The 26,911-nt window shown below is 37.2% G+C and overlaps 3 protein-coding genes across 4 annotated transcripts; all 3 read left to right on the plus strand.

Moving 5' to 3' along the window:
• Positions 1-421: 421 nt before the first annotated feature.
• On the plus strand, positions 422-2,855 carry LOC21407971 (scarecrow-like protein 30). The gene has a single exon (XM_010108205.2). It carries the CDS (start codon positions 711-713, stop codon positions 2,601-2,603), a length of 1,893 nt encoding a protein of 630 aa, XP_010106507.1. The 5' UTR covers positions 422-710; the 3' UTR covers positions 2,604-2,855.
• A 6,641-nt stretch (positions 2,856-9,496) lies between these two features.
• LOC21407972 lies at positions 9,497-17,634 on the plus strand. Its single transcript, XM_010108206.2, has 3 exons — positions 9,497-11,648; positions 12,109-12,187; positions 15,201-17,634. Exons 1-3 carry the CDS (start codon positions 9,688-9,690, stop codon positions 17,082-17,084), a joined length of 3,924 nt encoding a protein of 1,307 aa, XP_010106508.2. The 5' UTR covers positions 9,497-9,687; the 3' UTR covers positions 17,085-17,634.
• A 1,003-nt stretch (positions 17,635-18,637) lies between these two features.
• Positions 18,638-21,558, plus strand: LOC21407974 (ubiquitin fusion degradation protein 1 homolog). 2 transcript variants are annotated; one of them, XM_024172333.1, is made up of 10 exons: positions 18,638-18,811; positions 19,124-19,173; positions 19,392-19,463; positions 19,853-19,877; positions 20,006-20,038; positions 20,144-20,265; positions 20,359-20,489; positions 20,599-20,825; positions 20,920-21,161; positions 21,247-21,558. In XM_024172333.1, the coding sequence occupies exons 2-10, from the start codon at positions 19,171-19,173 to the stop codon at positions 21,340-21,342; spliced, it is 951 nt and encodes a 316-aa protein (XP_024028101.1). In that variant the 5' UTR covers positions 18,638-18,811; positions 19,124-19,170; the 3' UTR covers positions 21,343-21,558. The 2 variants fall into 2 exon arrangements, with proteins under 2 accessions (XP_024028101.1, XP_024028102.1); XM_024172334.1 differs by lacking the exons at positions 18,638-18,811; positions 19,124-19,173; positions 19,853-19,877 and having other exon boundaries at positions 19,414-19,463.
• The last annotated feature ends 5,353 nt before the right edge of the window (positions 21,559-26,911 follow it).

Here is a 26,911-nt window from a genome sequence, read left to right on the forward strand (position 1 = left end):
CTCTAAAGCAATTTTTGAATCCAATAAAAAAAAGTTATAAACAAGTACATTATTATAACAATTTAGCAAGTTTAAAAGGTAAACTGTTGAAAAGTGAAAAAATAAACTATTAATAAATTTTTTTTAATTATCAAATTTATATTAAAAAATTATTTATTTTATATTTTTTTTATTTTAATGTGATTTTAACGGTTGAAAATGTATACTAATAGTGTTATAGTTTATTGCAGATAGACCTAAAAAATTATTAAATTATTTTGACCTCATTTTACTAATTTAAATTTAAAATTTAAATTTTATTATAATAAAAATTTTTAAAAATTAATCATATTTAACTTTTTTATTATAATAAAAAAATTCTCATATAAAATTATATCTTCATTCAAATTAAAAACTCAATCGCCTAACTTTGATGTTCTGTGCATTTTATCACCCATTTGTTCCTTTCCGTGTAATGTCCTGTAATCACTGCTGTCTGAAAGTGATTGCCGTCTGAAAAATTAATATGAGGGACAGGTGGGTTCCTCAGCATTACTTTCAGAAAAACTTCAGACAAGATTCATCAAGAACTTACACCTTTTATGGCCGGTTCTGTCTTCCACAACAATTTCTGTAAAAACCTTAGCTTTTTTCTGAACTTCTCTTCTGTGAAGCCCAAATCTTGATCTACTCGAAAACTTGTTTCCCAAGTTGCAAAACTTTTCTCATCCATGGATACCCTTTTCGAAGGATTTGAATACTCCCTTTCCATGAATGGCTTTAACTTGAGCCAAGATTCAACTTCACTTAATTCAAACCAGAACCCATCAAATAATCCCAGAACCAAAAATGGAAATATTCAACAACCACCGCCTAAAATTCCAACCAATCTTCACCAATCCAACGACTCTTTCAATTGTACTCTCAAGTTCATAAGCGAGATGCTCATGGAAGAAGAAGATCTGGAGAGAAAAGCGTTGATGTTGAAGGACTCTTTGGCCCTCCAAGTTGCTGAAAAGTCCTTCTATGATGCGCTTGGCCAGAGTTGTCCCTCTTCCTTTATGAACCAAACAAACACAGGTAAATCCGAGTATGAATCTGAATCCTTTCAAACTTCTGTTTCTGGGTCTTCTCTAGATACCTTTTTGGTTCATGATTCAAGTTTCGAAGTACAATCTGTTGCCAACAAGTTTAGGGGAAAACCCCAGATCGTTGACTTGAGTAAACTTGGTCAAAATTCACAACAAAGTGGAAAGAAATATCGTCAGAGAGAATATGATTATGATGATGATCAAGATTTAGGTAGGAGGAGCTACAAGCAATCGGCGGTTTACGCCGGTGACGACTCCGAGCCAGCGGAGATTTTCGACTTAGTTTTACTCAGCGACGACGACAGTGACGAACCGAATTCGCTTCACAAATCAGCGCAGAAGCTGCAGCTGAATGAGCAGGAAAAAGGGTATGCTAAAACAAGTCAAAGTATGGAAGAAATGGCTGGTTTATGGACACTCTTGATTCAATGTTCCCAATCTGTGGCAAATTACGATAGAAGAAATGCGAATACTTTTCTCAAGCAGATAAGGCAACTGTCTTCTCCTTGTGGAGACTCAATACAAAGAGTGGCTCATTACTTTGCAAATGGCCTGGAGGCACGCTTGACTGGTACCAAAATGCCTTCATATTCGGCCCACGTGAATAATGAGTTGTCTTCATCTGATATCCTAAAAGCCTACCAGTTATACATCACTGCCTGCCCTTTCTTCAGACTGTCATTCTGTTTCGCCAACAGCACAATTCGGAAACTGGCACAGCAGGCCACACGGATTCACATCATCGATTTTGGTATCCTCTACGGCTTCCAATGGCCTGGCCTAATCCAACGCCTTTCGCAGAGACCCGGAGGACCTCCCAAGCTTCGTGTAACCGGCATTGAGCTTCCTCAACCAGGGTTTAGGCCTGCGGAGAAGATCGAAGAGACTAAGCGAAGATTGGCGAGTTACTGCGATAGATTCAATGTCCCTTCTGAGTACAATGTAATTGCGCAGAAATGGGAGACAATCCGCTACGAGGATCTGAAAATCGAACCCGGCGAGATCGTGGTGGTGAACTGCCTGCACCGTATGCGGCACGTGCCTGATGAGACCGTGGTGACGAGCAATCCGAGAGACAGTGTCTTGAAATTGATAAGGAGAATAAACCCGGAGCTCTTCATCCATGGCGTTGTGAACGGGGCATACAACGCGCCGTGCTTTGGGGCGAGGTTCAAGGAGGCGCTCCTCCATTTCTCGGGGCTGTTCGACATGTTTGACACCACGGTGTCTCGCGAGGACGAGTACAGGAGGAAGTTTGAGAAGGCGATATACGGAAGGGACATAGTGAATGTGGTGGCTTGTGAGGGGTTGGAGAGAGTTGATCGGCCTGAGCCTTACAAGCAGTGGCAAGCGAGGAACATAAAGGCAGGGTTTAAGCAAATCCCGCTTGATAGGGAGATCTTTGAGGCAGTGAAGGAGACCGTGAGGTCGAGTTACCATAAGGATTTTGTTATTGAACAAGATGGCCAGTGGTTGCTGCAAGGCTGGAAAGGACGCCGTATCTATGCTCTTTCATGTTGGAAGGCTGCATAAATAATTAGCCCGGTTGCTTCATAGATTTGAATGGAAAATTTGAACATAAATTCGAATTTCATGGAAAAAAAAACTGTAGTAAAATTGTTTGAATTGCGATTCAAACTTTAAACCAAACTGCTTAGGGGTTTGGATTCAGAGTGATTCATTGGGTGGTTTGCTTCTAGAAGAAGATATGTATTTGAGGGTGGATGACTCCTGTAAATCTTAAGAGTGATATTAGATAAACCCATATTTATGTTCTTGTTTTCACTGTTGTTGGAGAAGTTGTACATGGTGAAAAGTCTTATAATGAAAATCACGATGTATGGTGTCAAAATTCTATGAAGTCTAGCTATAAAATAGAAATTGTTGTTTTGTTAGCCTTGATAAGTTTTCTCATGACGCGCGTGTATGTGTGTGTGTGTGTGTGTGTGTGTGTGTGTGTGTGTGTGTGTGTGTGTGTGTGTGTATCATTATATTGTCGTTGTTTTTATGTTTGGAAAGACAGTGAGGGGAACAAAAAGAAAAGGAAAGCAGGACAACTTGTTCGATGATATGGATCAAAGACTAAAAAGACTAATCATCGGCTTCTTCTTTACAAAAGGTATTCAATTCAGTTGGCACGATGAGCAGGTGTTGGGGGAGGAATCGGACCAGAATTTGGGCCACACTAATCTAAAGGTAAAATAAATAATAATAACATAAAAGGTTGGTCGTGCGTTTGCATCTATTCTATCTTAGCTTCTAGGACTAAGAGGCGGCATTTGCACTTTACTAATCAGTGCGTGAAGATTATAATCTGCTTTCCTCTGCTTTTTGTTCGTTTGTTTAGACTTTAGTCACATCTTTAAACAAAAAAGCTAAGTGGAAGAAAAAAGTGAAAAACGAGAAAGGAAGGAAAGAGGTTTTAGAGAGCAGCCAAAGAATCCGAATGGATTAATTAAATCATGTCATAGCATCCTAGCACGTTCTATAAGTGCAATTCCCTTCCTTTTTTTTTTTTTGGCTGTAATCATGTGCAATATTTAACTAATTGAGTATTCACCGCAGGTGTAGGCGACATAGTAACGAAGGACAATCATCAGCGCTCTTTCACTTATTATCTAGAAATTGATTCTCATTATCATGTGAGGTTAAAATTATGCATCTTATCAACGTGTCAAATATGGTTTGGGTTGATGAGCTTTTAGATTCTCTTAATGCTAGTTGATGAAATTATTTTAGTCAGGTTTTTTTCTCTTGCACTTGTAGTCCTAATAGATTGTTAAGTGACTGTCGGCGCAGAAGGCGCAAGGACATTTTTTTTTTCACCAGCAAAAAGGAAAAAAAAAAAAAAAAAACTAATTGAGTATTTTGCTCTTTATAGTACGTATTAGTTGAACTCCACGGCCAAATAATTTGTGTGTTAAATTGTAATTAACTAATTGTCATGTTATAATTAAAAACATATAAAATATGAATTTTAATGAGCAATCAAAAGAAGAAAAAAAATAATTTTTAGGGTAAGAATCCAAGATAAAGTCAAAAAAGGACTAAAATGAATAAATAAATATTGTTTTAGGGCAAAAGGAACAAAAGCAAAAAAAATAAAGTTTTAAGAAAAAAATAAAAAAATGGTCAAAAAATGAAGAAATAACTAAATTTTAGAGTAAAAGGAACCAAAACCAAAAATATAATAAAATTTTAGGAAAAAAAAAGAGTAAAAAAAGGATAAAATGGAGAAGTAAATAAGTTTTAAGGCAAAAGGAGTCAAAATGAAAAAAAAAAAAAATAAATCAAGTTGCAGGTAAAAATAAGAAAGATGTCAAAGAAGGATGAAAATGAAGAAATAAATAAGTTTTAGGGGAAAATGAACAAAAAAGGGAAAATTTTCAGGACAAAAAGTAAAAATAAAATAAAATATGACTAAAATGAAGAAATAAATAAGTTTTAGAGTAAGAAGCAAAGAAACATTGTCAATAAAAAACTAAAAGGGAAAAATGAATAAATTTTAAGGCAAAAGGAGCCTAAATGAAAATAAAAATAAAATTTTAGGACAAAAAAAAAGTTAAAATGACTAAAATAAAAAAAATGAATAAGTTATAGGATGAAAAGTTAAAAAAAAAAAAAACCTAAAATAAAATACTAAAAACAAGTGAGAAAGATGTACACTTTCAATTAAAACTATGTCGTTTTGGTTAAATGTGCACTATTCAAAGTACACTTTCTAACTTTAATTAACATTAAATGAGTGATAAACAAAAAAGAAGAGGGGCAAAAAAGGAAAGAAAAAGGTTAACAAAGTTTCTCTAGAAGTTTTCTAAGGCATTTAGTATATACCACATAAATGACCAAAACGCCCAAACAAAAAACAATGAAGGTATAAGAAGCTAAGGGTAAAACGGTAAAAATAAAAGTGAGGGACACATACGGAATTGTTTAAAAGGTGAGGAACAAAAAGAAAAAAATAAAAAGTTAAAAGGACTAAAATAAAAAAAAATGAATAAGTTATAGGATGAAAAGTTAAAAAAAAAAAACCTAAAATAAAAGACTAAAAAAAAAGTGAGAAAGATGTACAATTTCAACCAAAACTATATCGTTTTGGTTAAATGTGCACTATTTAAAGTACACTTTCTCACTTCAATTAATACTAAATGAGTAATAAATAAAAAAAAGATGGGTAAAAAGGAAAGAAAAAGGTTAACAAAGTTTCTCTGAGAAGTTTTCTAAGACATTTAGTATATACCACATAAATAATCAAAACGCCCAAACAAAAAACAATGAAGGAATAAGAAGCTGATGGCAAAACGGTAAAAACAAAAGTGAGGGTACACAGACAAAATTTTTTAAAAGTTGAGAAACGAAAAGGACCGGACACTGTTCAAACAAAAACAAAATCTAGAAGCTTCAGTTCGACGGAAATGACCAAAACCCCTAAACAAAAAACAATGAAGGAATATGAAGCTAAGGGTAAAACAGTAAAAATAAAAGTGAAAAGACATAAACGGAATTTCCTAAAAGTTTAAGGAAAAAAAGACCGATACTATTTAAGAAACAATAAAAGAACTGCCTCCTATAATATATAGTATAATTTGATCATTGAATAAAACGGAAAAACTAATGAGAAGACTTTTCTCGAAGATGATAGCCACACGAGGGGAAATTCCATGTTACTTGTAAATTAGCTCCAAAGAGGAAGGTCCAAATCAAATATATTCAGATGACAAAGAAGCATTCTAGATGATAGCTCAATTTTCTTCGCGATTGATTCACTATGAGTCTTACAGATTTGGCACCGTTGTGAAATCTATACATTTTTCCTGTGTTCATTCAAAAGATTGAATTCATCATTGTGCTATTCTTTCATTTATGTGAATAGACAACAATCTTAAAGGATTCTTTTCAAAAACTAGAGATATTTATGTAACTTTTTACTGAATATATATGTGTATATATATATATATATATAGTATAGCTAATTAGGTTTAGAAAGTAAACAATGCCTAAATGTTAGGCTATTATGCTCCTACTTTTAAGTATTTATTTTTTACTAAATTCTACGAAATTATAGGTGGTTTACTTTTGATTAAAGATTTTAATGTGAAATAAGCATTAACATGATGATAAATACAAAACAAAAATCAATTGGTAACTTTAATTTGAAGTGGGGACTTTAAGCTATTGTCCAACAAAGGGTTGAACTGACACTAGAGCCTTTAGATCAAGCCAAACAGGTCAGTCTAAGCTCCCATCTCGGTCTCGGTGCTCTGTTAGGCCGACCCATAAAGATTGGATTGGACGGTTCAGGTTTTTAAAATTTTAAAATATTTTCTTATATCAAAGAGAAAAAATTAGAAATACTATTTTGTTTAAAAATAAATAATTGTCATTTAAATTTAAAATAACATAAATAATAAACTTGTATAAAATCATGTATTTTTCTCTATATTAAAAAACGGGTCGGCCCGGTACAACCCCTGTGAGTTTCGGGGCACGGGGCCTCCCCTGACCTTCCCTAATCTAGTCCATTCTTTTCTTTCGGCCCGAATAAGCCTAGTTGAGCGCCCGAATTGACAGCTCTATCGGAGTCTAACAATGATTATAACCAAAACTAGTGGGAATGTATCACGCCTTTATAAACTCATTTTTTATGGGAAAAAAGAAAAACACACACGTACACACAATTTTGTCCATGAATGGAATTTACTTTTTTTATTTTGTTTGTAAAATTGGAATTTATTTTAGTTGTGCTTAATCTTTCAAGGAACGTTATATTAGAATGTAGAAAGTAGAAACCATTGGAAGCAAGTGGTGATGAATGGAATAATTTGTTCTACGGTATCATTGCGCATTAGGGAAAAAACAACAACAAAATTCTGTTGAGGCTTCCTCTTGGTGCATTACACCTAATTTTATACTTGAATAGTTTCTTTATATTGATGCGACTTGTCTCACCGCCATAAATGTCTTTTTATTCTTATCCTGACTAATATTTATCTAGGACAATAATTTAATAGTAACATTGCTAAAACAAAAACGAACCATTTACTAAAATATAATTGTTAAGAGTTAAAATTTATCTCAACTCCAAATCAATTAAATTGATTTTTTTTCCTCTCACCAAAACGTTATTTTCTCTTTCTAGATTGTCAAAGTTTCAGTGGGTGGAAATCGCGAAAAAGATCCATTTTTGCCTCTAGTATTTGTAGTTTTCCTTGATGTCCAATTCACTCCGCTTCTTCTCCGCGTTTCTTGGATTTGAATTTCACTTTTAATTAAAAGCTCGTTTAGTTCGTTGATTCGAGTTTTTAATTTAATTTGAGATGTGATTTTATGTGAAAATTTTTTACTGTAATAAAAAAATTAGATATGTTATTTTAAAATTTTTTTACTATAATAAAATTCTAATCAGTAAAATGAACGAGACATTTATCTTAAAAGATTCACTGTCTCATTTATGCTCCTTATCAATTATGCAGTTTCCTCGAGTTCTTTATTAAAGTCTCACGACCAACATCGTTTTCTCTTTCATTAAACAACGTCGTTTCATAATGATTCATATTTGTCCCCTAATGCAGTGAATTTCTTCCCTATTCTTCTCTTCAACGCGTTTGTACAATGAATCGAGGCCAGAGATACAAGAAAAGTACAAAGGTTATAAGTTAACTTATGGATTAAACATTGTCTTCAAGGTAAATTGAATTTTAACCACGCCACACTCTTTAAAATGGTGAATTAACAATATTACTTGTTTTATAATATTAATTACTGGTAATTCTGAGTTAGAGCATACTTTATCAGATAAAATCATATTAAAATAAAAAAATGTAAAATTAACAAAATCTAATACAATATGATAGTTAAAATAGAGCCTCATTGGTAAAACATATTTTCATATCCAAGAATAGAATTCTCACGAGGATGTTTGGTAGAGGGATTCGTTTCCTGATTCGAATCATGATTCATGGTTCGCTATAGTATTTTCTCTCACAAAAAATTCACGTAAATCGAAAATGGTTCGAATCACATGATTTGAATCATTTAACCAAATGTTAATCACCACTAATGCTTATTAGGTGCTCAGTCCACGTGGTCTCCAAATTATCAAATAAATGACAATTTGATCTTTGAATCTTCCCTCCGTCTCACAACTTGTATTCTCTTTGTTACGTTTTTATTTGTGAGAGTGCTTTTTTTTTTTTTTTTTTTTTTTTTTTTTTTTTTTATATTTTTTTTTTTTTTTTTTTCTTAGTTTATAATCAATCGCTTCCTTGTCATTACTTATCATAATTAAGTCTATATTTGGGCATTCTAACATTATTTTTCGATTTTAAAAAATAACAAGTTACTCTTCAAAAGATGGAGAGTTTTTTAGGATCTTAATGTCCACAAATATTTTTACGGACTTAAGACACAAAAAAAAAAAAAAAAAAAAAGCCCTCAAAATACATATGACATTTAACAACTGAAAAAAGATGGGAAGTAACGGTCCTCCTCACATATTAATGAGTTTGGGAACATGATATCTAAATTCTTAAAATGAGAACGAACAATGTCAACATATTAATGGTATGTTTGGTTCATGCGTTTAAGTTAATAATTTAAATTTTAAATTAAGTTTTGTGAGAAAACTTATTGGCTAGAACATTTTTTATTTAAATTTTTTGTGAGAAGACAAAATCAGAATTATAAGTTCAAATACTAAAATCAAAGGCCCTAAGAGTTGAGACTTTGAGTGTCTAAATTCTTAAAATGAGGGCCTAAGTGCCGAAGATTATAAACTTTAAATGCCCGTTTAGTTCGCTGATTCGAATTTTTAATTCAAGTTGATATGTGATTTTATGTGAAAACTTTTTACTGTAACAAAAAAGATATATGTGTCTGTTTCTGAGAGCTTTTTACTGTAACAAAACTCAAATTATAAATATGCCCCGTTAAAGCCTGATTAATTTAAGGATTCAAATCAGATTTCATATTTTGTAAAAAAAAAACACTGTAATAAAACTTTTTAAATTCAATTTTTTGAACCGAATTCAAAATCCTAAAACAAACAAACCCTGAGTGGAGAAATATATTTGTTAGTTTTTTTTTTTGTTGCTAAGAAGATATTTATTAGTTTGGCTTATATTCATTGGTACAATAAGCGTGTTTCTTTACTGCATCCATGTTCCATTCACGGCCTGAGATCAGATTCATCTTTATTCGAAGAGAAAATTACTGGAAGTGAATGAGTATGATTTTTACTTAATACCATTTTAACTATTCTTTAATTAAAAAAATATTAATTTAAAATAAAAGTAAAAATTTAAACCCACCCACATGTCTCTTTTCCTCCGTTCGAAAAGGAGACTTGTCTAGTTATCTTTACCCGCGAATATCTATGGCGGGTTCTCTCTTTTTACTTTCATCTTTCCCTGTAGTCTCTCACACCCATCCTTTTTCTTCACGACTTAAGAATCACGTTCGCCGACGACTTTTTTTCTCAATTTTCTTTCCCTCGTGAGGTTAGTGAATACTATTATTTTCTCTTCAACTTCAACCACCCTCCTCATAATCGTCGTAATTCATTTGCCTTTATCCTTTTTCCTTTAATTTGCTTCCAATCTTTGTTTTCTGTAAATATATGGTATTTTTGATGGATGCCCTTTTTGAAGGATTTCCGGTTTCCATGGATGGACTTAAATTCAACCCCAATCCAATTTCGCTTCGTTCGGATCAAGATTTTGTAAAAGAAACTAAAACCCACCATGGGAATTTTGAAACCGAACTTCGCCAATCTTCCGAGGGATGTTCTCCGAGTGATAGTGACTCCTATAACGCGACTTTGAAGTTCATAAGCGAGATGCTTATGGAAGAGCAAGATTTGGAGCGAAAATCCCTGATGTTGAAAGACTCTTTGGCTCTACAAGCTGCTGAGAAATCATTCTATGATGTGCTTAGCCAGAATTACCCTTCTTCTTCTTCTTCTTCTTCTGTGGACCAAAACTCAGGTATATCCGAATCCTGTAGCTTCCAAACTTCGTTTTCTGGGTCTTCTGTGGATACCCTTTTGGTCCAAGATTCAAATTCCGAAGTACAATCTGTTGTTAGCAAGTTTAGGGGAAAGATAAGGGAAGAAATATCATTTTTTCCAAAGGGTAAACCCCAGATTAGTGAACGGGAGATATTTGAGTATAATTTGATGAATGGAAAGAAGAATAATCAGAGAGAACGTGATTATGATGACCAAGAAGAGGGCAGGAGAAACAAGCAATCGGCGGTTTTTGGTGATGATTCTGAGCCAACAGAGATGTTTGACAAAGTACTGCTATATGATGGTGACAACGATGAGCCAAATCCTCTTTATAAGTGTTCGCTGAATGGAGGGAGAGCGGAGAAGTTGCAGCACAATGAGCAGGCAAAGCGGTCCGGCAAATCGTCGCGCTCAAAGAAGCAAGAGAACAAGGCGGAAATGGTGGATTTGTGGACCCTTTTGACCCAATGTGCACAAGCTGTGGCCGGCTATGACCAAAGAACTGCGGCGGATTTGCTTAAGCAGATAAGGCAACATTCTTCTCCTAAGGGAGACTCAACTCAGAGATTGGCTCATTACTTTGCTGATGGGCTTGAAGCGCGCTTGACGGGCACGAGAACAGCGTTGTATTCGCCACTTGTGAGTAACGAGATGTCGTCAACTGATATCTTGAAAGGCCACCGGGTTTACATCACTGCATGCCCTTTCCAAAGGATGTCCTTTTGCTTTGCAAACCAAACAATAAGGAAGCTTGCACAGAATGCAACAAAAATTCACATCATTGACTTCGGTATTCTATATGGTTTCCAGTGGCCCGGCCTTATCCAGCGTCTCTCCCGATCACCAGGGGGACCTCCCAAGCTTCGGATTACTGGGATTGAGCTTCCCCAACCCGGTTTTCGACCCTTTGAGAGGGTTGGAGAGACCAAGCGTCGGCTGGAGAATTACTGCAAGAGATTCAATGTCCCATCCCAATTCAACGTGATTGCGCAGAAATGGGAAACGATTAGTTATGAGGATCTCAATATCGAAAGAGATGAGCTCGTTGTTGTCAACTGTATGTATCGTATGAAGCACATACCTGACGAAACAGTGGTCGTGAGGAACCCGAGAGATACTGTCCTCAAGTTAATAAGGAGCATAAACCCTGCCCTTTTCATCCATGGCGTTTGTAGCGGGACATACAACGCGCCCTTCTTCGCCTCAAGGTTCCGAGAGGCGCTCTTTCATTATTCCAGCATGTTTGACATGTTTGAAACCACTGTGCCTCGCGAAGACGAATATAGGATGTTGTTTGAGAAGGCGATATATGGAAGAGACATAGTGAATGTCATAGCCTGCGAGGGCTTGGAGCGAGTTGAAAGGCCTGAGACCTACAAGCAGTGGCAAGTTCGGAACACAAGGGCCGGGTTCAAGCAGGTCCCAATTGACCAGGAAATCTTTAAGCAAGTGAGGAACACGGTGAGCTCGAGTTACAACAAGGACTTCGTTGTTGAGCAACATGGTCAGTGGTTGATCCAAGGATGGAAAGGAAGGCGTACTTATGCTATTTCCTGTTGGAAACCTGTCTAGCTAGGAGTTTTGGAGTGAGAGTTTTATGTAATTCTAGGAAGAGTATGTTCTGAAGGTAACATTAGATAACTGATATATTGTATTGACACGCTCTTTCCTTTGGATAGTAATAGGTTTTAGATCAATGTCTTATGCTTGTGTTTTTTTCTTTTCATGTATTGATATTCACTGATTGATTTTTGGTGTTTGTATCATACACCAAGATTGAAGAAAGGAAAACTATATAGCTAATCGATGGTAAAGACTACATGGACTTGCCTTTCCTGGATTTCTCCTTTTGTGGAACGTATCTTTAACCTGTCAAAGTTTACTTGTTATGTAAATTAGTACTAAGTCACAAAGTGAGGAAAAAGCACCACAAAAAAAAAAAAAAAAGGCCCTACTAGCAAGAGTAAATATCTTGAGGAGTAGGACCAGAATTTGGGAAATGAAGTTCTAATGAGCTCTGTTATTTTCTAGCCTCTTGGAAGGAGGTGGTGCTCTTCACAAGCGCTTAAAGATTTTAAATTGTAGCCTGCTTTCCTCAACTTCCTTGTTGGTTTTCTTTTGCCTTGTCTTTTGTGTTCAGTTCATTGTATTAGCTTTGAACGAGAAAGGGGGAAAAAAAGGGGAAAAGGAATGAAAAAGCTTTTACGGGAGAACCAAGTGATGCTAAGCATTAATTTCATTACTCAAAATATGCAGATACCTCTTTAACGTCTAATATAAAATCATTTAGCAGGCCTTAACAACTGCACTTGATTTATATGCAATTAACTAATTACAGGAATTTAATTTGTAGTGATTAAAATTTCAAGGGAAGTTTGTCGAAGGGTGTAAAAAGAACTATCAGTATTATGTAGTTTTAAACGGTCAGAATATATTGAAAATCAAAACCAAAGAATAAATAAATTCAATAGAATTTAGTGAAAATATGTCAGTCAAAAACTATTCAAGGGTTTTTAACCCAACAGAAAAACTATTTTAATTTCATATTTGGTGCTCTATTCAATAATTCTCTTCTATGAGTTTTAGAACTGTAGAGTGAGTTTTATAACTTTTATCATTTTGTATATTTTGACCATAATTAGCTGAAACGACTAGGGAGTTTTTCTGATAAGATCAGTAAAAATGAACTATTAATAATTCTTTACTATTTAACAGTTATATCTGTACAAAAATTATCTATTGTAAATACTTTTTAATCTAATGTAATTTTAATTAAATCTACCGATTAAAAAATTAGTCCAAAGACTAATGTGAACTCTCAAAGATGTTACCTGCACCGGTTCCCTCTTGCATGGAAAGGTCTAGAATCAGTCAAGATAGTTGTCAAGAATAGTTGGTTTATATTAACTTCCAAAACGAAAGTCCAAAGTCAAATGATCAATACCGATCCTCTATAGTTCAGGATGATGAACTTGACAGGTTTTGTCCCTTTCCAAAATCTACTTTTCTTCTGTATTCATTGAACATATTGAGTTGGGTATATAGTATTTCTTTCATTTATGTAAAAATGTAATAAAAGCAGAGGTTGGTTATTTGGTTGTGGCATTGGTGTTTTTATTCAAAGACTATTTTGCGACCAAATACATCTTCAACAAAAACAAAGGTGGTTTTGATTGATTTAGTCAATTGACTGGTGACCTTTTTTAATATAAGAAAGTGTAATCATAATAATGAAGTATAAATGAAAAGCTGACATCATCTATATTATAAGATAATACCACTTTGGCTACTTTACGAAAGTAACAAGTAATTCAATATTATTGGCAGGGGGGACGGAGAGCCTTCTTAACAGTGGAATACTTTTTTATTTTTTTTTTTTTTTTTTTTTTTTCGCTCAGTTTTACTATTAGGAAGCCTTAATTTAACTATAAGTTTAATCTTTAAAATTATCGCGTTTAAATTAATAATTTTAATTTTAATTTTAAATTTTATAAAAGAATTATTAAAGAAAACTTTTTTATTTAAATTTTTTTAATAAAAAAAAAGAACTAAAATCATGAGTTTAAATTCTAAAACAAAACGGATTTAAGAGACCCTAAAGTTAGCTTTTAATGAAGCAACCTGAACCCACTTCAGCAAAAGAGGGAGAGAGGAAAAAGGGATGACTTGCTACCCAAATTTTATAAGATCTAAAATTAAAAAAAAAAAAAAAAAAAGACTGTAAGCGGCAAACTGACACGCGTATTCATTTTTCTATTTTTTGGTGATTCAGCAAAGGGATTATACATGGCGGAATCGTGATGTGTCCACATCTAAACAATCTTCTTCACACCACATTAATCTAAAAGAACATGGTATCAAATATAAGAAATAAATGGAAGAATTTGTTCTTTAGACGCAACCATTATGCAAAATACATATTATATATACACACGCAGTATAATATGTATTAGGGTGCGTTTAATTGATGAATTTAAAATCATGATTCTGAATTTTAATTCAAAATTAGTGTTTATTTATAATAATTCTGAATAATGATTCTGATCCGTATTTGGTTTGGATGATTCAGAATCTGATGTGATGTTTTAAATTAACTTAAATTATGATTCTATAACCATCCCCTATTGATTTAAGGTGATTTAAATCTCTAATTCTGAATCATGGTTTCAGAATCATGATTTAAACTTAAAATCATGAATCATAGTTTTGATTTCAGAATCATAATTTTGATTTTAGAATCATAATTCTAATTTTAGAATTATAGTTTTGATTTTAAAATCATGATTTAAATTATCCTGATTTAAATTATCATGAACCCTTAATTTGCCTGGACATATGAGAATGATGTATTTCCTAGAATAGAATTGTCTTACATTTCCCGGCGTTGTATGGCCGTCAAAGACTTGACGCCCAAGACACTCCTTATCCTATCGTTCATCCCCACCACCATGTTTCTGTTGGATCCAACATAAAAAGAGATATCTAGCACCACCACAAGACCTTTTTTTTTTTTTTTTTTTTTTTTTTTTTTTTTTTTCCCTGATCCACCAAAAAGCTTTTTAAAATTGAGAAAAAAAAAAGAGAAAATTGCTGGGGGTATTTTTAAAATGGCTTTGGGTTTAAATTTTTTTTTTTTTTTTTTTTTTTTTTCTCTGATCCACTACAAGACTTTTTAAAATGAGAAAAAAAAAAAGAGAAAATTGCTGGAGTTATTTTTAAAATGGCTTGAGTTTAAATTTTTATTTTTTATTCTTAATTAAATTTTTTATTTATATAATTATTTAAATATTAATTAAAAATAAATTCAGCAATTTTTAAAAAAAAATATATATTTCATCAATAAAGCGAAAACATACCATGGGCCATTCCTCTGTCTTAAGTCCAAATAGACTGCCTTCCTCGTGGCTCTCTTGGTTCCCATTATTAGATGAGATTATTGGTGGCGGCTCTCTTTGTCTCATTACAACAGCTTCCTAGAAGCTCCCGTACTATAATGTTATCCATCTCCTATTTTTTAAAGGGTTAACACTATATATTACTTTGCTCACTTCTAGACTTCTAGTCAAAGTGGTGGAAAATAGAGAATTCTCTCTCAATCTTAATTCTTGCAATCCAGTTTCTAGCAATTTCTTGCTCATCAAATTCTTCTTTCTTTTCCAGTTTTTTTGCTGATCGGATTCAGTTTCATGGACACCCTTTTGGAAGAAACCCTCGGTTCCATGAACAAATTCAGATTTGAACCATCCATCCACTTAAATCAGAATCTTGTTCATGACTTTAACGATGGATTCGCCGATGCAGAGGTTCCTAACGAGGCATATTCTTCATCTCCTGGCTCGGGTTCCGAGGGAGACTCCTCGGAAAACGTGCACATCTCCAACACCATAATTCTCAAGTACATAAGCGAGATCCTCATGGAAGAAGACTTGGAAACTAGGCCTTGCATGTTGCAGGACTGCTTGGCTCTCCAAACCGCCGAAAAATCGTTCTACGATGTAATCGGCCAGAAGTACCCAGATACTTCTTCTTCTTGTTCCTCTAATCATGATCTCCAAACTTCTCTTGTTGATTATCCTTCAATATTTGACAAATCGAAGGGAAAGAAAAGTAGTCATAACCGGGGATTTGGCGATGACTCGGAAGAAGAACAAAGGAGAAACAAACACTCGGCGATTTATTCTGACTATTCCGAGTCGTCGGATATCTTTGACGAGGTTTTGCTCTGTCGGAACCCGACCCGAGAAGAAGAAGACTCCGAACTTTGCTCTCCTCCAAACGACGACGACGACGACGACAGCAAAGCCGACAAAAAGGGGAAGTCACGTCGCAGGGGAAAAACACGACAGAGGAAAAAAAGAAACGACAGAAACCAAGTGGTTGATTTGTCGACATTGTTGACGCAATGCGCGCAAGCCGTAGCGAGCTACGACCAAAAAAGGACGATTCAGCTCCTGAGCCAAATACGACAACACTCCTCCCCCTACGGCAACGACACTCAGAGACTCGCCCATTACTTCGCCGACGGCCTGGAGGCGCGATTCTCTGCGGGCACCCCACTTTACAGCCCTCTAGGAAGCAACGGCGCGTCGGCGGCTGATATCTTGAAATCCTATCAGGTGTACATCAAGGCCTGCCCTTTCAAGCTCATGTCCAATTTCTATGCGAACCGGACGATCGCGAAGCTTGCGGAGCAAGCAACCGCACTCCACATCATCGACTTCGGTATCCTATACGGTTACCAGTGGCCTTGCCTCATCCAACGCCTCGCACATCGCCCCGGTGGGCCCCCCAAGCTGCGCATCACCGGCATTGAGTTTCCCCAGTCCGGGTTCCGCCCCTCGGAGCGCGTCGAGCAGACGGGCCAGAGATTGGCGAACTACTGCGAGAGGTTCAACGTCCCGTTCGAGTACAGCGTGATCGCGAAGAAATGGGAGATGGTCAAGCTCGAGGAGCTGAAGATTAACAGGGACGAGGAAGTCACGGTTGTGAACTGCTTGTACCGGATGAAGAACCTGCCGGACGAGACTGTGATCGAGGATTGTCCGCGGGATGCGGTGCTGAACCTGATCAGGAGGATTAGTCCTGACTTGTTCATCCACGGGGTGGTAAACGGGACTCACAATGCGCCGTTTTTCGTGACGAGGGTTCGGGAGGCGCTGTTCCACTTCTCGGCGCTGTTCGACATGTTCGAGGCGAGCCTAAAGAAGGATGACCCGCACAGGCTGATGTTCGAGAGGGAGGTGTTCGGGAGGGACGTGATGAATGTGGTGGCGTGCGAGGGGCTGCAGAGGGTGGAGAGGCCGGAGACGTATAGGCAGTGGCAGGTGAGGAATGTTCGGGCCGGGTTCGAGAAGGTGGCGCTGGATCAGGAGCTGCTGAGGAGAGTGAAGAACATGGTAAGGAAAGGTTACCATAAGGATTTTGTTGTGGATGAGGATGGGACGTGGATATTGCAAGGCTGGAAGGGAAGGATCTTTCATGCTATTTCTTGTTGGCGACCTGTTTGATTATTGACTCATGGTGAGACTTGAGAGAGAGTTTCTTCTCTCTATATGTAAGATATGTGTTTTTTTTGTTCCTTTTGTTATGTTGTGTGGAGCAGTGGGCAAGGAATTTGTAGTGTACTCTAACAGCATAAGTGAATGCAATACTTAAATTACGATGATAACTTGATTTCGTATACAACTGGACTCGGAAGCAATTACCAAAATACAAACTACTATGAATGCAATTCTCAATCGCCTAACCATTCGATCGTCTAAGGAGATTCCAATCCAGATTTCCACCTTTCGGATTCTTGAAGCCGCCTTTCCTTTCACTTGCTGATGCCTGTTCATCACCGTGGACACTCCTGGGTGATTTATTTGGTTATTGAGATGGTTTATCTATATTTGAACACTCGGCTTCATCCTCAGAAGACCTATTTTATCTGTTGCAAACCAGTTTATGGATGCAAAAACATTCTTGGAGAAGATTCCTATAAATTTATTTTCCTGTAGTTTGCATGTATAAAGACACGATCCTAGTAAGTGTTGAAATAAAATAAAATTTGAGGAAGAAATGCACGTGAACAGATATTCTCTCTTGCAGTTGCAGAGCGCTGAATCTTCTTCCTTCCTATCAATATCATGACCAAATTCTTATGCATGCAACAAGCTATGAACTAAAAACTATATTAGGTGTATCTAAGTTTTTTTTTTTTTTTTTTTTTTTTTGCCTATCCTTTCTTCCTGTCACAACTTGCTTCAAATTTCACTCTAGAATTATTAGAAATATGTATGATTTTGCTAAAGGTGGTTAAGTTTGTCTGATTCAGTGTAGAAAGTTCTCCAATTTGTGGCAGTAGAGTCTCTAAGATGAGTCAGTTAGGCTTTTGCAATTAAAATACTACGCGTCTCCAAAAGGGTTTCCCTTGATGAGGGAAATTCAGAGATAAAACCTTCAAGACCTCAAAGAAGTAGCTTAAAACATGCAAACCCTATTTACAATACTAGACACAACTAAACGCCAAAATAAAGAAGCAGAGATTCAAAACTCTTTGAACAAAACAATAGCAACTAATTCAAGCAAAAAAAAAAAAAAAAATTAATCCCAGATCAACTTTAGTGTTAGTGACTAAAATTACTAAATAAAAATTAAATTATAGGGAGTAATTTGTCCCAAGAGAAAAAAGACCAAAATACACAATATTACTAGTTCAGCGACTAACAATTGCTAATACCCCTTCTTTTTATTAGAGAGGATTGTTCTTTCTTGTACCCTCGAACTCTAGAGTTATATTCCATTTAGTCCACAGAATTTTAAAAACTCCTCCTTTACCTCTAAATGTTGAATTAGTCCTGCTTAAGCCTCTCCGTAAGAATTTATGATCAAAATAGATGAAAATGGAGGGGGGGTTAAATGATATCATGTGGTCTTATTTTTTTTCTTTTTTAAAAAAATATTCTAACAGAAGGAATTAAATGAAATAAATTATAAATTTGGTGAGTAAATCAAGAGTATTTAAAATTTAGAGGGTAAAATAAGAATGATGTCGAAGTTAGGGGGCAGAAGACAGAAGTCCATATCTAGTTTCTTGTGGCAGGGGCTTACATACAAGGCATTAGGCAAGCACAGAACCGCTGTGGCTGTGGGATTACATTCTCTATAAAAGCTTTGGAACCACATCTGCATATCACACTGTCTCAAGTCACAAATTCTTCATCTCGTTTGCCCAAAAAAGAACAAAGCCAAGGTCACATATTCTTCAGACCCCAAAGTTTTCCTTTTTACTCTACGATCACAGTTTATATAATTATTTTTGTTGGCTTTAGATGCAATCACTTTTTTTTTTTTTTGAGAAAAATACAATCACAACTTTGTCTCGTACAATATTATTTCTAGGCGTTTCTACCTTAATGCTTTTGATCGTAATCAGATACTGGGTTTCACTAATCCAACTTTTTTTTTTCCTTTGCTTCTGAAAAACTTTTAGGATTTAGATTGATAATTGGGTTCTATTCTTATCCATTATATGATTCAATGTTCTTTTGGGATTTGGAAACAGTGGCAGTGATCTTTTGGGTGAGCGGAGACCTTTCAGGCGTTGTGATCATGGTACGTTATTGATTCATTATTTTGGGAAATCAATTGTTTTGTTCATATTAGAATGTGAGATTGATTATGTTTAATGCCATTGATTAGAATGAGTGGAAGATTATGATCTTTATTAATGCCACAGTGTTGGATAATTGCAGAGAAGAGCATATATCTTGAATATGAATTGTGGGTAGTTCCAGATTGACTTAGAAATCTGATTATTTTAATGGTTATAGGCTTATGAAGATCGCCGACGTTCCATCTTTGAGCAGAGCTACCGTTGTTACCCTGTTTCATTCATTGAAAAGGTTTGAGAACTTCTCTGTATAATCTTGATGGAACTTGAAAGCATGTACCATTGAACATGTACCCGTTTGAGTTCTCAAAGACGCGGCCCACGATACGATCAGTTAAATACGGTCAAACTGTGCAACGATTTTTCAGGTGTTAGACAATGATCAAAAAACTATAAACTTAGGTCCCATCTGACAAAAGCAGCTCTAATTGATTTTTCAATCGTCTAATGCCTAATAAATTGCTTGTACGGCATGAATAAAAGGCTAGTCGTACCATAGTTTTATCCCTCGAGAACTAGTTAGTTTTATGTTTGAGGACACATTGAATTATCTTTTGTGTCTTTATAGTTTATTTGTTTTTAAGTCTAAAACCAAGTAACAATTTTTCTGCACCTATGCAGCCTCATGTGGAAAAGGGTGACAAAAGTATGTTTATCCACTTGACTACTTTCTTTTATGCTATTCATGCCTTTTTGTTCTTTTTTCTCCATATGTCATAACTGTTTTAAATAGTTCTGTATGATTCTACTTATTGGATTTCTTGGTTCTTCCAGTTATAATGCCCCCTTCAGCTCTTGATCGCCTCGGTATATCGATAATTTGTCACACTCAAACACTTCTAATTTCTCCTGCCACTACAGCCTCATGTCAATTCTGAAACATTTTTTCTTCTTCTTTTTCCTTTTCTTCAGCAAACTTACGGATTGACTACCCCATGTTGTTTGAGCTCAACAATCCTATTGCCAGACGAGTCACTCATTGCGGGGTCCTGGAATTTGTTGCTGATGAGGGCCTCATATATTTACCATACTGGGTAAGTACAATTTTGTGCTTAAAAATGTCACAACTCTCTTGTTACTTGGCTTCTAACTTTTCTATGATTCTTTCAATTTTGTACTGCTTGAAGATGATGGAGAACATGCTTTTACAAGAGGGAGACAAAGTTCAATTGAAAAGTACAAGCCTCGCCAAAGGAACATATGTGAAGTTGCAGCCTCACACCAAGGACTTCTTAGATATCTCTAATCCCAAAGCCATGTCCGTTATATCCATCTTTCGCATTTTTCCTTATTTCAGTAACAGCAAAATTGATAGTTTCTTACTTCCTTTATCACTATATTTTTCCTCAACTTTCTTTTCTTTGCAGCTTGGAGACCACATTGAGGAGCTACTCTTGTTTAACCACTGGTGACACTATCATGGTTCCTTACAACAATAAGAAGTATTACATTAATGTAGTTGAGACAAAACCATCCAATGCAGTAAGCATAGTTGAAACTGACTGTGAGGTTGATTTTGCCACACCTCTTGACTACAAGGAGCCTGAAAAACCAGCACCATCATCAACTTTGTCCAACAAGAAACCACGAGAAGGTTCCTCGCCCTTTCCTTTTATCTAAGAATAAAATCAATTTTGGTTTCTGACATTCAACTTTTATCTTATTTAAAACTGTGTTTATCTTGTCAGTTGAAGAAGAACCCCCTCTAAAGATAGCAAAATTCAGCCCATTTTCGGGTTCATCAAGACGCCTGGATGGAAAATCCTCAATGCAATCGGTTCCATTGGCTTCCTCTTCTGCGGTCAACAAGCAACAAGTAGAGGCTAAAAACGGAACCATGGTTTCAGAGTCGCCAAGTTTACGTCAACATTCTGGAAAGCTTGTCTTTGGTTCTAGTACCAACAACCAGTGCCAGAAAGAGACCCCAAAGGTTTGTCTTGGCACATGTTAATTTGTGGCCCGTCTAATTTTTATGCATGTACAAATGTGTCTAATAAGTACTTGTGCTTGTTAAGGTTGCCACAAAGAACAACAGTCAAGAGGCTCCTCAGAAGGCGGAAGAGCCAAAATTTCAAGCCTTTACTGGGAAGAAGTATTCATTGAAAGGCTGATCATAGTTATGCATTAATTTCCCATTAGTCCCCTTTACTAAGATTAAAAGATTCCAAGACTTTTCGTCAAATTACTTTGTCCACTGCATACTTTATTATCACATTATAGTTCAAATTTAAGATGATGTGGTACAAAAACACAATAGATGGACAGAGAATTAAATATCCCAAGTTGATGAAAATTTTGAATTTTCACTTTAAAGTCCTTTTTGCCATGAGATCCTAATCTCCATAGTACTATTATTAGCTCTGCAATTCAAAACATCAACTCAGAAATTGTGTTTATAGACAAAGCTTTGAAGGCCTGACAATGTGGTATTTAGAGAATGAGATACGACATTTGACAAAGGATTTATATTTCTTCTCCTTTCCAGTCTTCTCACCGAATGCTTTGATGCTCTCACTATGTATTTGCTTCTATCAACCTAAACTGATTAAATTAACCAACCCATTCAAGAATTCACCAATTTCTGTACAATTTTCTAATTTCTACCAAACACAAATTCAAATTTTATTCTATGTTCAAATTAAAACTTTTACTACACCTCAAAACGTCAATTCAAACTACATTTTAAACCACACAGTTTGAATTTTTCTATTCAAATCAATAAAATTTAAACTAGCGAACTAAACGGGGGCTTAATGTATTCGCTACTAATGACCTAAACTAATTAAATTAACCAATCCCGTTCGTTTCGCTCGTTCGAGTTCAAAACTTAATTGAAAAGTGAACTCATGTGAGAGAAAACACTGTGACAGAGAGAAAACACTGTAACAAAAAGTTTGAGTTATAATTTGTATAGTGAAACGAACAAAACCTGAAACTTCGCACGGTCAAATGAGCAAACAATAAATGCAAAGTTTACTTCATTTGATTTTGTTGCATCTTGCAAAACTGATAGGTCCCCACCTCTTAAGTTTGTATACGCTAGAAGGAGGAAGAAAGACAAGCAAGGATAGTCTGGTAATTTGGGGTAACAATTAGCGTTGGGATGAGTAATTCAGTTGGGACATTCGGTTTTGGGTGATTGGGTAGGGCTAGGGGGGCACGTTCAGTTAGAAAGGGTGAGGAGTTAGTTACTAGCTAGAAGAATAAATAGCCCAGCCCTGGGAAGGAAAGGGATCGAGATTTCTGCATTGGTTTCAGCTATTTCTGGAGGCTTGAGGGTCCTCGAATTCTCCTCTTATCTTGTATTTCCGTTTTCTTCATCAATAAAGTAACTAGATCTATTTCCTGGTTCATTTCTTCCATTTTCGTTAAAGTTCATTTCAATTTGTATCAATTTCCAGATAAACTACTTAGAATCCTAACAAGTTGGTATTAGAGCACCGATCCATGGCGCACCAGCTTGATCGTTTGGCGTCCTTGGAGAGACAGTTGAACAGTTTCCAAGATACTCTGCAAGCATTCGAAACGATGGTGGATCCGGTACCTAGATTGCAGGAGGAAGTGGCTACCATGGGAGTACGGATTGGCGAGATGCAAGGGGAGATTGCTGTGGTGGGAGCCAAGGTGGAAGGAATTCAAGGCACCATCAACAGACTCGAGGAGCTCATGATACGACAAGCTCGGAACTACCACTCACCCCACGGCGACCAAGAGAAGACAAGTCTCCTCTTAGGAGACTCTCGGAAGATCAAATTCTACCAAGACGTGAACCCGGCCGGCCAGCTCAAGTTGATCTGAGTCCTCCGAGAAGGGAACATGCGAGAGGAAGGGAGGGCTACAACCGTTATCGGTCACCGGAAAGGCCTCGCGTACGGGTTAAACATCAGGGTAAGAAACTCGAACTTCCTTTATTTCACGGTGAACATCCGCACGGATGGGTCTTTCGAGCTGAACGATATTTTGCCATTAATGACATTGACGAGAGGGAGAAGGTGGTGGCCGCTTCGGTTTGCATGGAAGGAAGGGCCTTAGGATGGTTCCAATGGCTTGACGCGCAAAAGCCTTTCATGGGCTAGGAAGACTTACGGGAAGCTATCCTCCAGCGCTTTGGCCATTCTCGAGAGGGCGATCCGACCGAGCAGTTGATGGCTATACGACAAGGCGGCTTGGTGGCGGACTATAGGGAGGAGTTTGAGTCACTAGCGGCTTCAATGAGGGGTATCCCAGAGAATTTTTTCAAGGGAGCCTTCATAAACGGGCTGAAGGAGGACATAGGGGCTGAGGTTAAAATGCACAGGCCCAACAACTTGATAGAAGCTATGGACCTGGCCCAGCAAGCAGAAGAGAGGTTGAATGTTGTGGATTGGATCCGGAGGGATCGGGCGGGGAAAACTATCCAGCTGGTGTTGGGCGCATGAACCGGGTTTAGTAACCCATCCCTGAATCCGACGTCGTATAGCTCTGCAAAAAAATCAGAGAGCTCTCTTTGATCCCAAAATTGGCGAGACTAAGGGTTAACGCCTCAGACTCGCGAAGCTCCACCGACGACCGATTCAGCGGCGAACGTCAGTCCTAATTATCTGCGCATGTCCTACGACGAGGTTCAACAGAGGCGGGCTCGTGGGCTTTGTTTTAGGTGCGATGAGAAATTCAACCCATACCATAGATGCAAGAATCGACAGCTACAAGTCCTTCTCGCATTCGAGGAAGACAAGGCCAGTGAGGAAGAGTATAAGGATGAAGAGGAGGAAACGGCCAAGGTTACGGGCGGTAAAGGTGAGGAAGCCCTAGGATTATCATTACATTCCCTGAAAGGTATAGCCACGACAAAGATGATGAAGTTGAAAGGAACCCTGGGGAATCGGGAGGTTATAATTTTGGTGGATGGTGGGGCCTCTCACAGATTCATTGATGCGGATTTAGTGCACCAACTAGCTATACCTACGGATTCGTCGGTTTGACACAAGATTGAGGTGGGCAATGAGATGAGTTTCAAACAGTGTGGTGTGTGCCGAGGAGTGATGGTATTGGTCCAGGGATACTGGGTAGTTGAGGATTTCTTCCCTTTCGAATTGGGCAGTGCTAATTTGGTTTTAGGAATTTCTTGGCTGAAGACCTTAGGGGAGGTGCGGGCAGATTGGGCTAAGTTTACCAAGAGATTTTAGAAAGGAACATACTGGATTTGCTGGATGGGGGATCACTCTTTAAGTTACTCCCCGGTCAGTTTGCGTTCCTTGTCACGCATTTGGAACACTATAGGGGTTGGGGTATTGTTGGAAATTTGTGTTGTAATCGACGAGGAGCCAAAAGGAGAAATTCGCCCAATTTCGGCACGCTGTGAGCAGCTTATCCGGGAATACCGCACAATTTTCAGCTCACCCGAGGGGTTGCCCCAAAAACGGGCACGGGAACATTGCATAGTACTTCAGGATGGTGCATCCTCGCCAAACATACAGCCGTACAGGTGCCCGCAGGTTCAGAAGGCAGAAATTGAAAAGTTAGTAGCTGATATGACGGCGTCCGGCAATATTCGACCTAGCAGCAGCCCGTATGCTAGTCCAGTGTTACTGGTCAGGAAGAAGGACGACAATTGGTGTTTTTATATCAACTAGTCGCGTTAAACCAGTTAACAATTCCAGATAAGTTCCTAATTCCAATAATTGACGAGCTGTTGGATGAGTTACACAGAGCGCGGGTATTCTCAAAATTAGACTTGAAAGCAGGATATCACCAAATACGGGTACGCGAGAGCGACGTGGAAAAGACCGCTTTTCAGACTCATGAAGGACATTACGAGTTTCTCGTCATGCCCTTCGGCCTCACCAACGCACCGGCCACATTCCAAGCCTTGATGAATGCGGTATTCCACCCTTTCTTACGAAAATTTGTTTTGGTATTTTTTGACGATATTTTGATTTATAGCAAGTTGTGGGAGGATCATTACGATCATCTGCGGAGGGTCTTGGAGGTGTTGCACCGAGAGACCCTGTTTGCCAATTTCAGAAGTGTGTGTTCGGGCAAGAACAGGTCCACTACTTGGGCCATGTTCTCGCGGCCGATGGGGGGCTGCCGACCCCTCCAATGTTAGTGCAATGTTGTCTTGGCCATCACCGCGGAATGTTCAGGAACTTCGTGGTTTTCTCGGCCTTACGGGTTATTATCGACGGTTTGTCCGAGGATATGGTGCCCTCACCTGCCCCCTCACTGATTTACTCAAGAAAGGAGCTTTTAACTGGACTCCCACGGAAGAGGTTGTCTTCATTCATCTAAAGCGGGCAATGACTAAGCTACCCGTATTGGCAATGCCAGATTTTACTAAAGTGTTCATCCTAGAAACTGATGCATCGGGCAGTGGGGTTGGCGCGGTGTTAATGCAAGAAGGACGGCCAATCGCCTATTTTAGTAAGACTCTTTCCTCTTCCTTCTGTCTCAAATCAGTTTACGAGCGAAAACTACTCGCCATAGTTCTTGCCGTTCAAAAATGGCGGGATTACCTCTTGGGGTGACACTTTATTATCCGGGCCGATCAGCATAGTCTAAAATTCCTCTTGGACCAGTGTGTTTTGCCCCCTAAGCAGCTGCGCCTTATTACCAAATTGCTCGGCTATGATTTCGAGGTGCAATACAAGCCTGGCGATACGAACCGGGTGGCGGATACACTCTCGCGTAAGGGGGATGGTTCCCATGTCCAGTTAGCGACCATTTCTGTTTCCCACCCAGTCAATATGGAGGCCCTCAAACTGGATCAGCTTACGGATGTTACCTGTCGTGCCATCATTTTGGGCATCCGCAATGGGCAACCAATAGGCGATGGTTATGTTCTTCGCAACGACCTGTTATGGTTTGAGGACAAGTTGGTTCAGCCTTCCTCATGGGTTCCGAGGATTCTCCAAGAGTTCCATAGTTCAGTCATCGGGGGCCATTCTGGGTTCTCGCGAACATACAAACAAATTTCAACAAACTTTTATTGGAAGGGTATGAAACTGTTGGGAATGGTGTCCTAGAAGCATGAGATGTAATAGGATATTTATTATTTATTTAATAAAATAGTTTATTCATTATTTTATGTGCATATATTTATGAATATTTTATGAATATCAATAAAAATTCCATGATTATTTATGTAACCTTAAACATTGTATATAAGTGTTATATATGAGAGGATAATGTTTAAGGATAATAATCAAAAAGCAATGTTCATAATAAATTTAATTAAAGTTTGGAATCTTTAATTAAAACATTATTAATACATGTCATTCCCATTTAGAATGGAACGGTGTTATCCGCACTGTTAATATGGCGAGATATTGAATGAGTGTATTTCGCATAATGAGATTATGTGGAACAAGGACACAGACACAATATGAATTTCTAATAACTCCGTTAAGTATAGAAATTCTAATTGAGTCTACCGATGGTCATATATAGGATGATCTTAATCCCGAGTTCTTAACAGACTCCTATTTATGGATTTGTGTCTTTTGATGTACTCGGTACGGATTCTGAGATCCTGAATCCTATTCCTTGTATTTTGGAGACATGATGAAGTAGGTAGCCGGGAATGTTATTACACGAGATGGAATCCATTCCTTCTTAAGAAAGAAGTAGATAAATAATTCTCTTGAGGGTTGATTCGGTACTTGGACCAGTAGGAGCTCCGATTCATGAATGTGTTTTATG

Source organism: Morus notabilis, unplaced genomic scaffold (genome assembly GCF_000414095.1).
Source record: "Morus notabilis unplaced genomic scaffold, ASM41409v2 Scaffold46, whole genome shotgun sequence".
Lineage (NCBI taxonomy): Eukaryota > Viridiplantae > Streptophyta > Magnoliopsida > Rosales > Moraceae > Morus > Morus notabilis.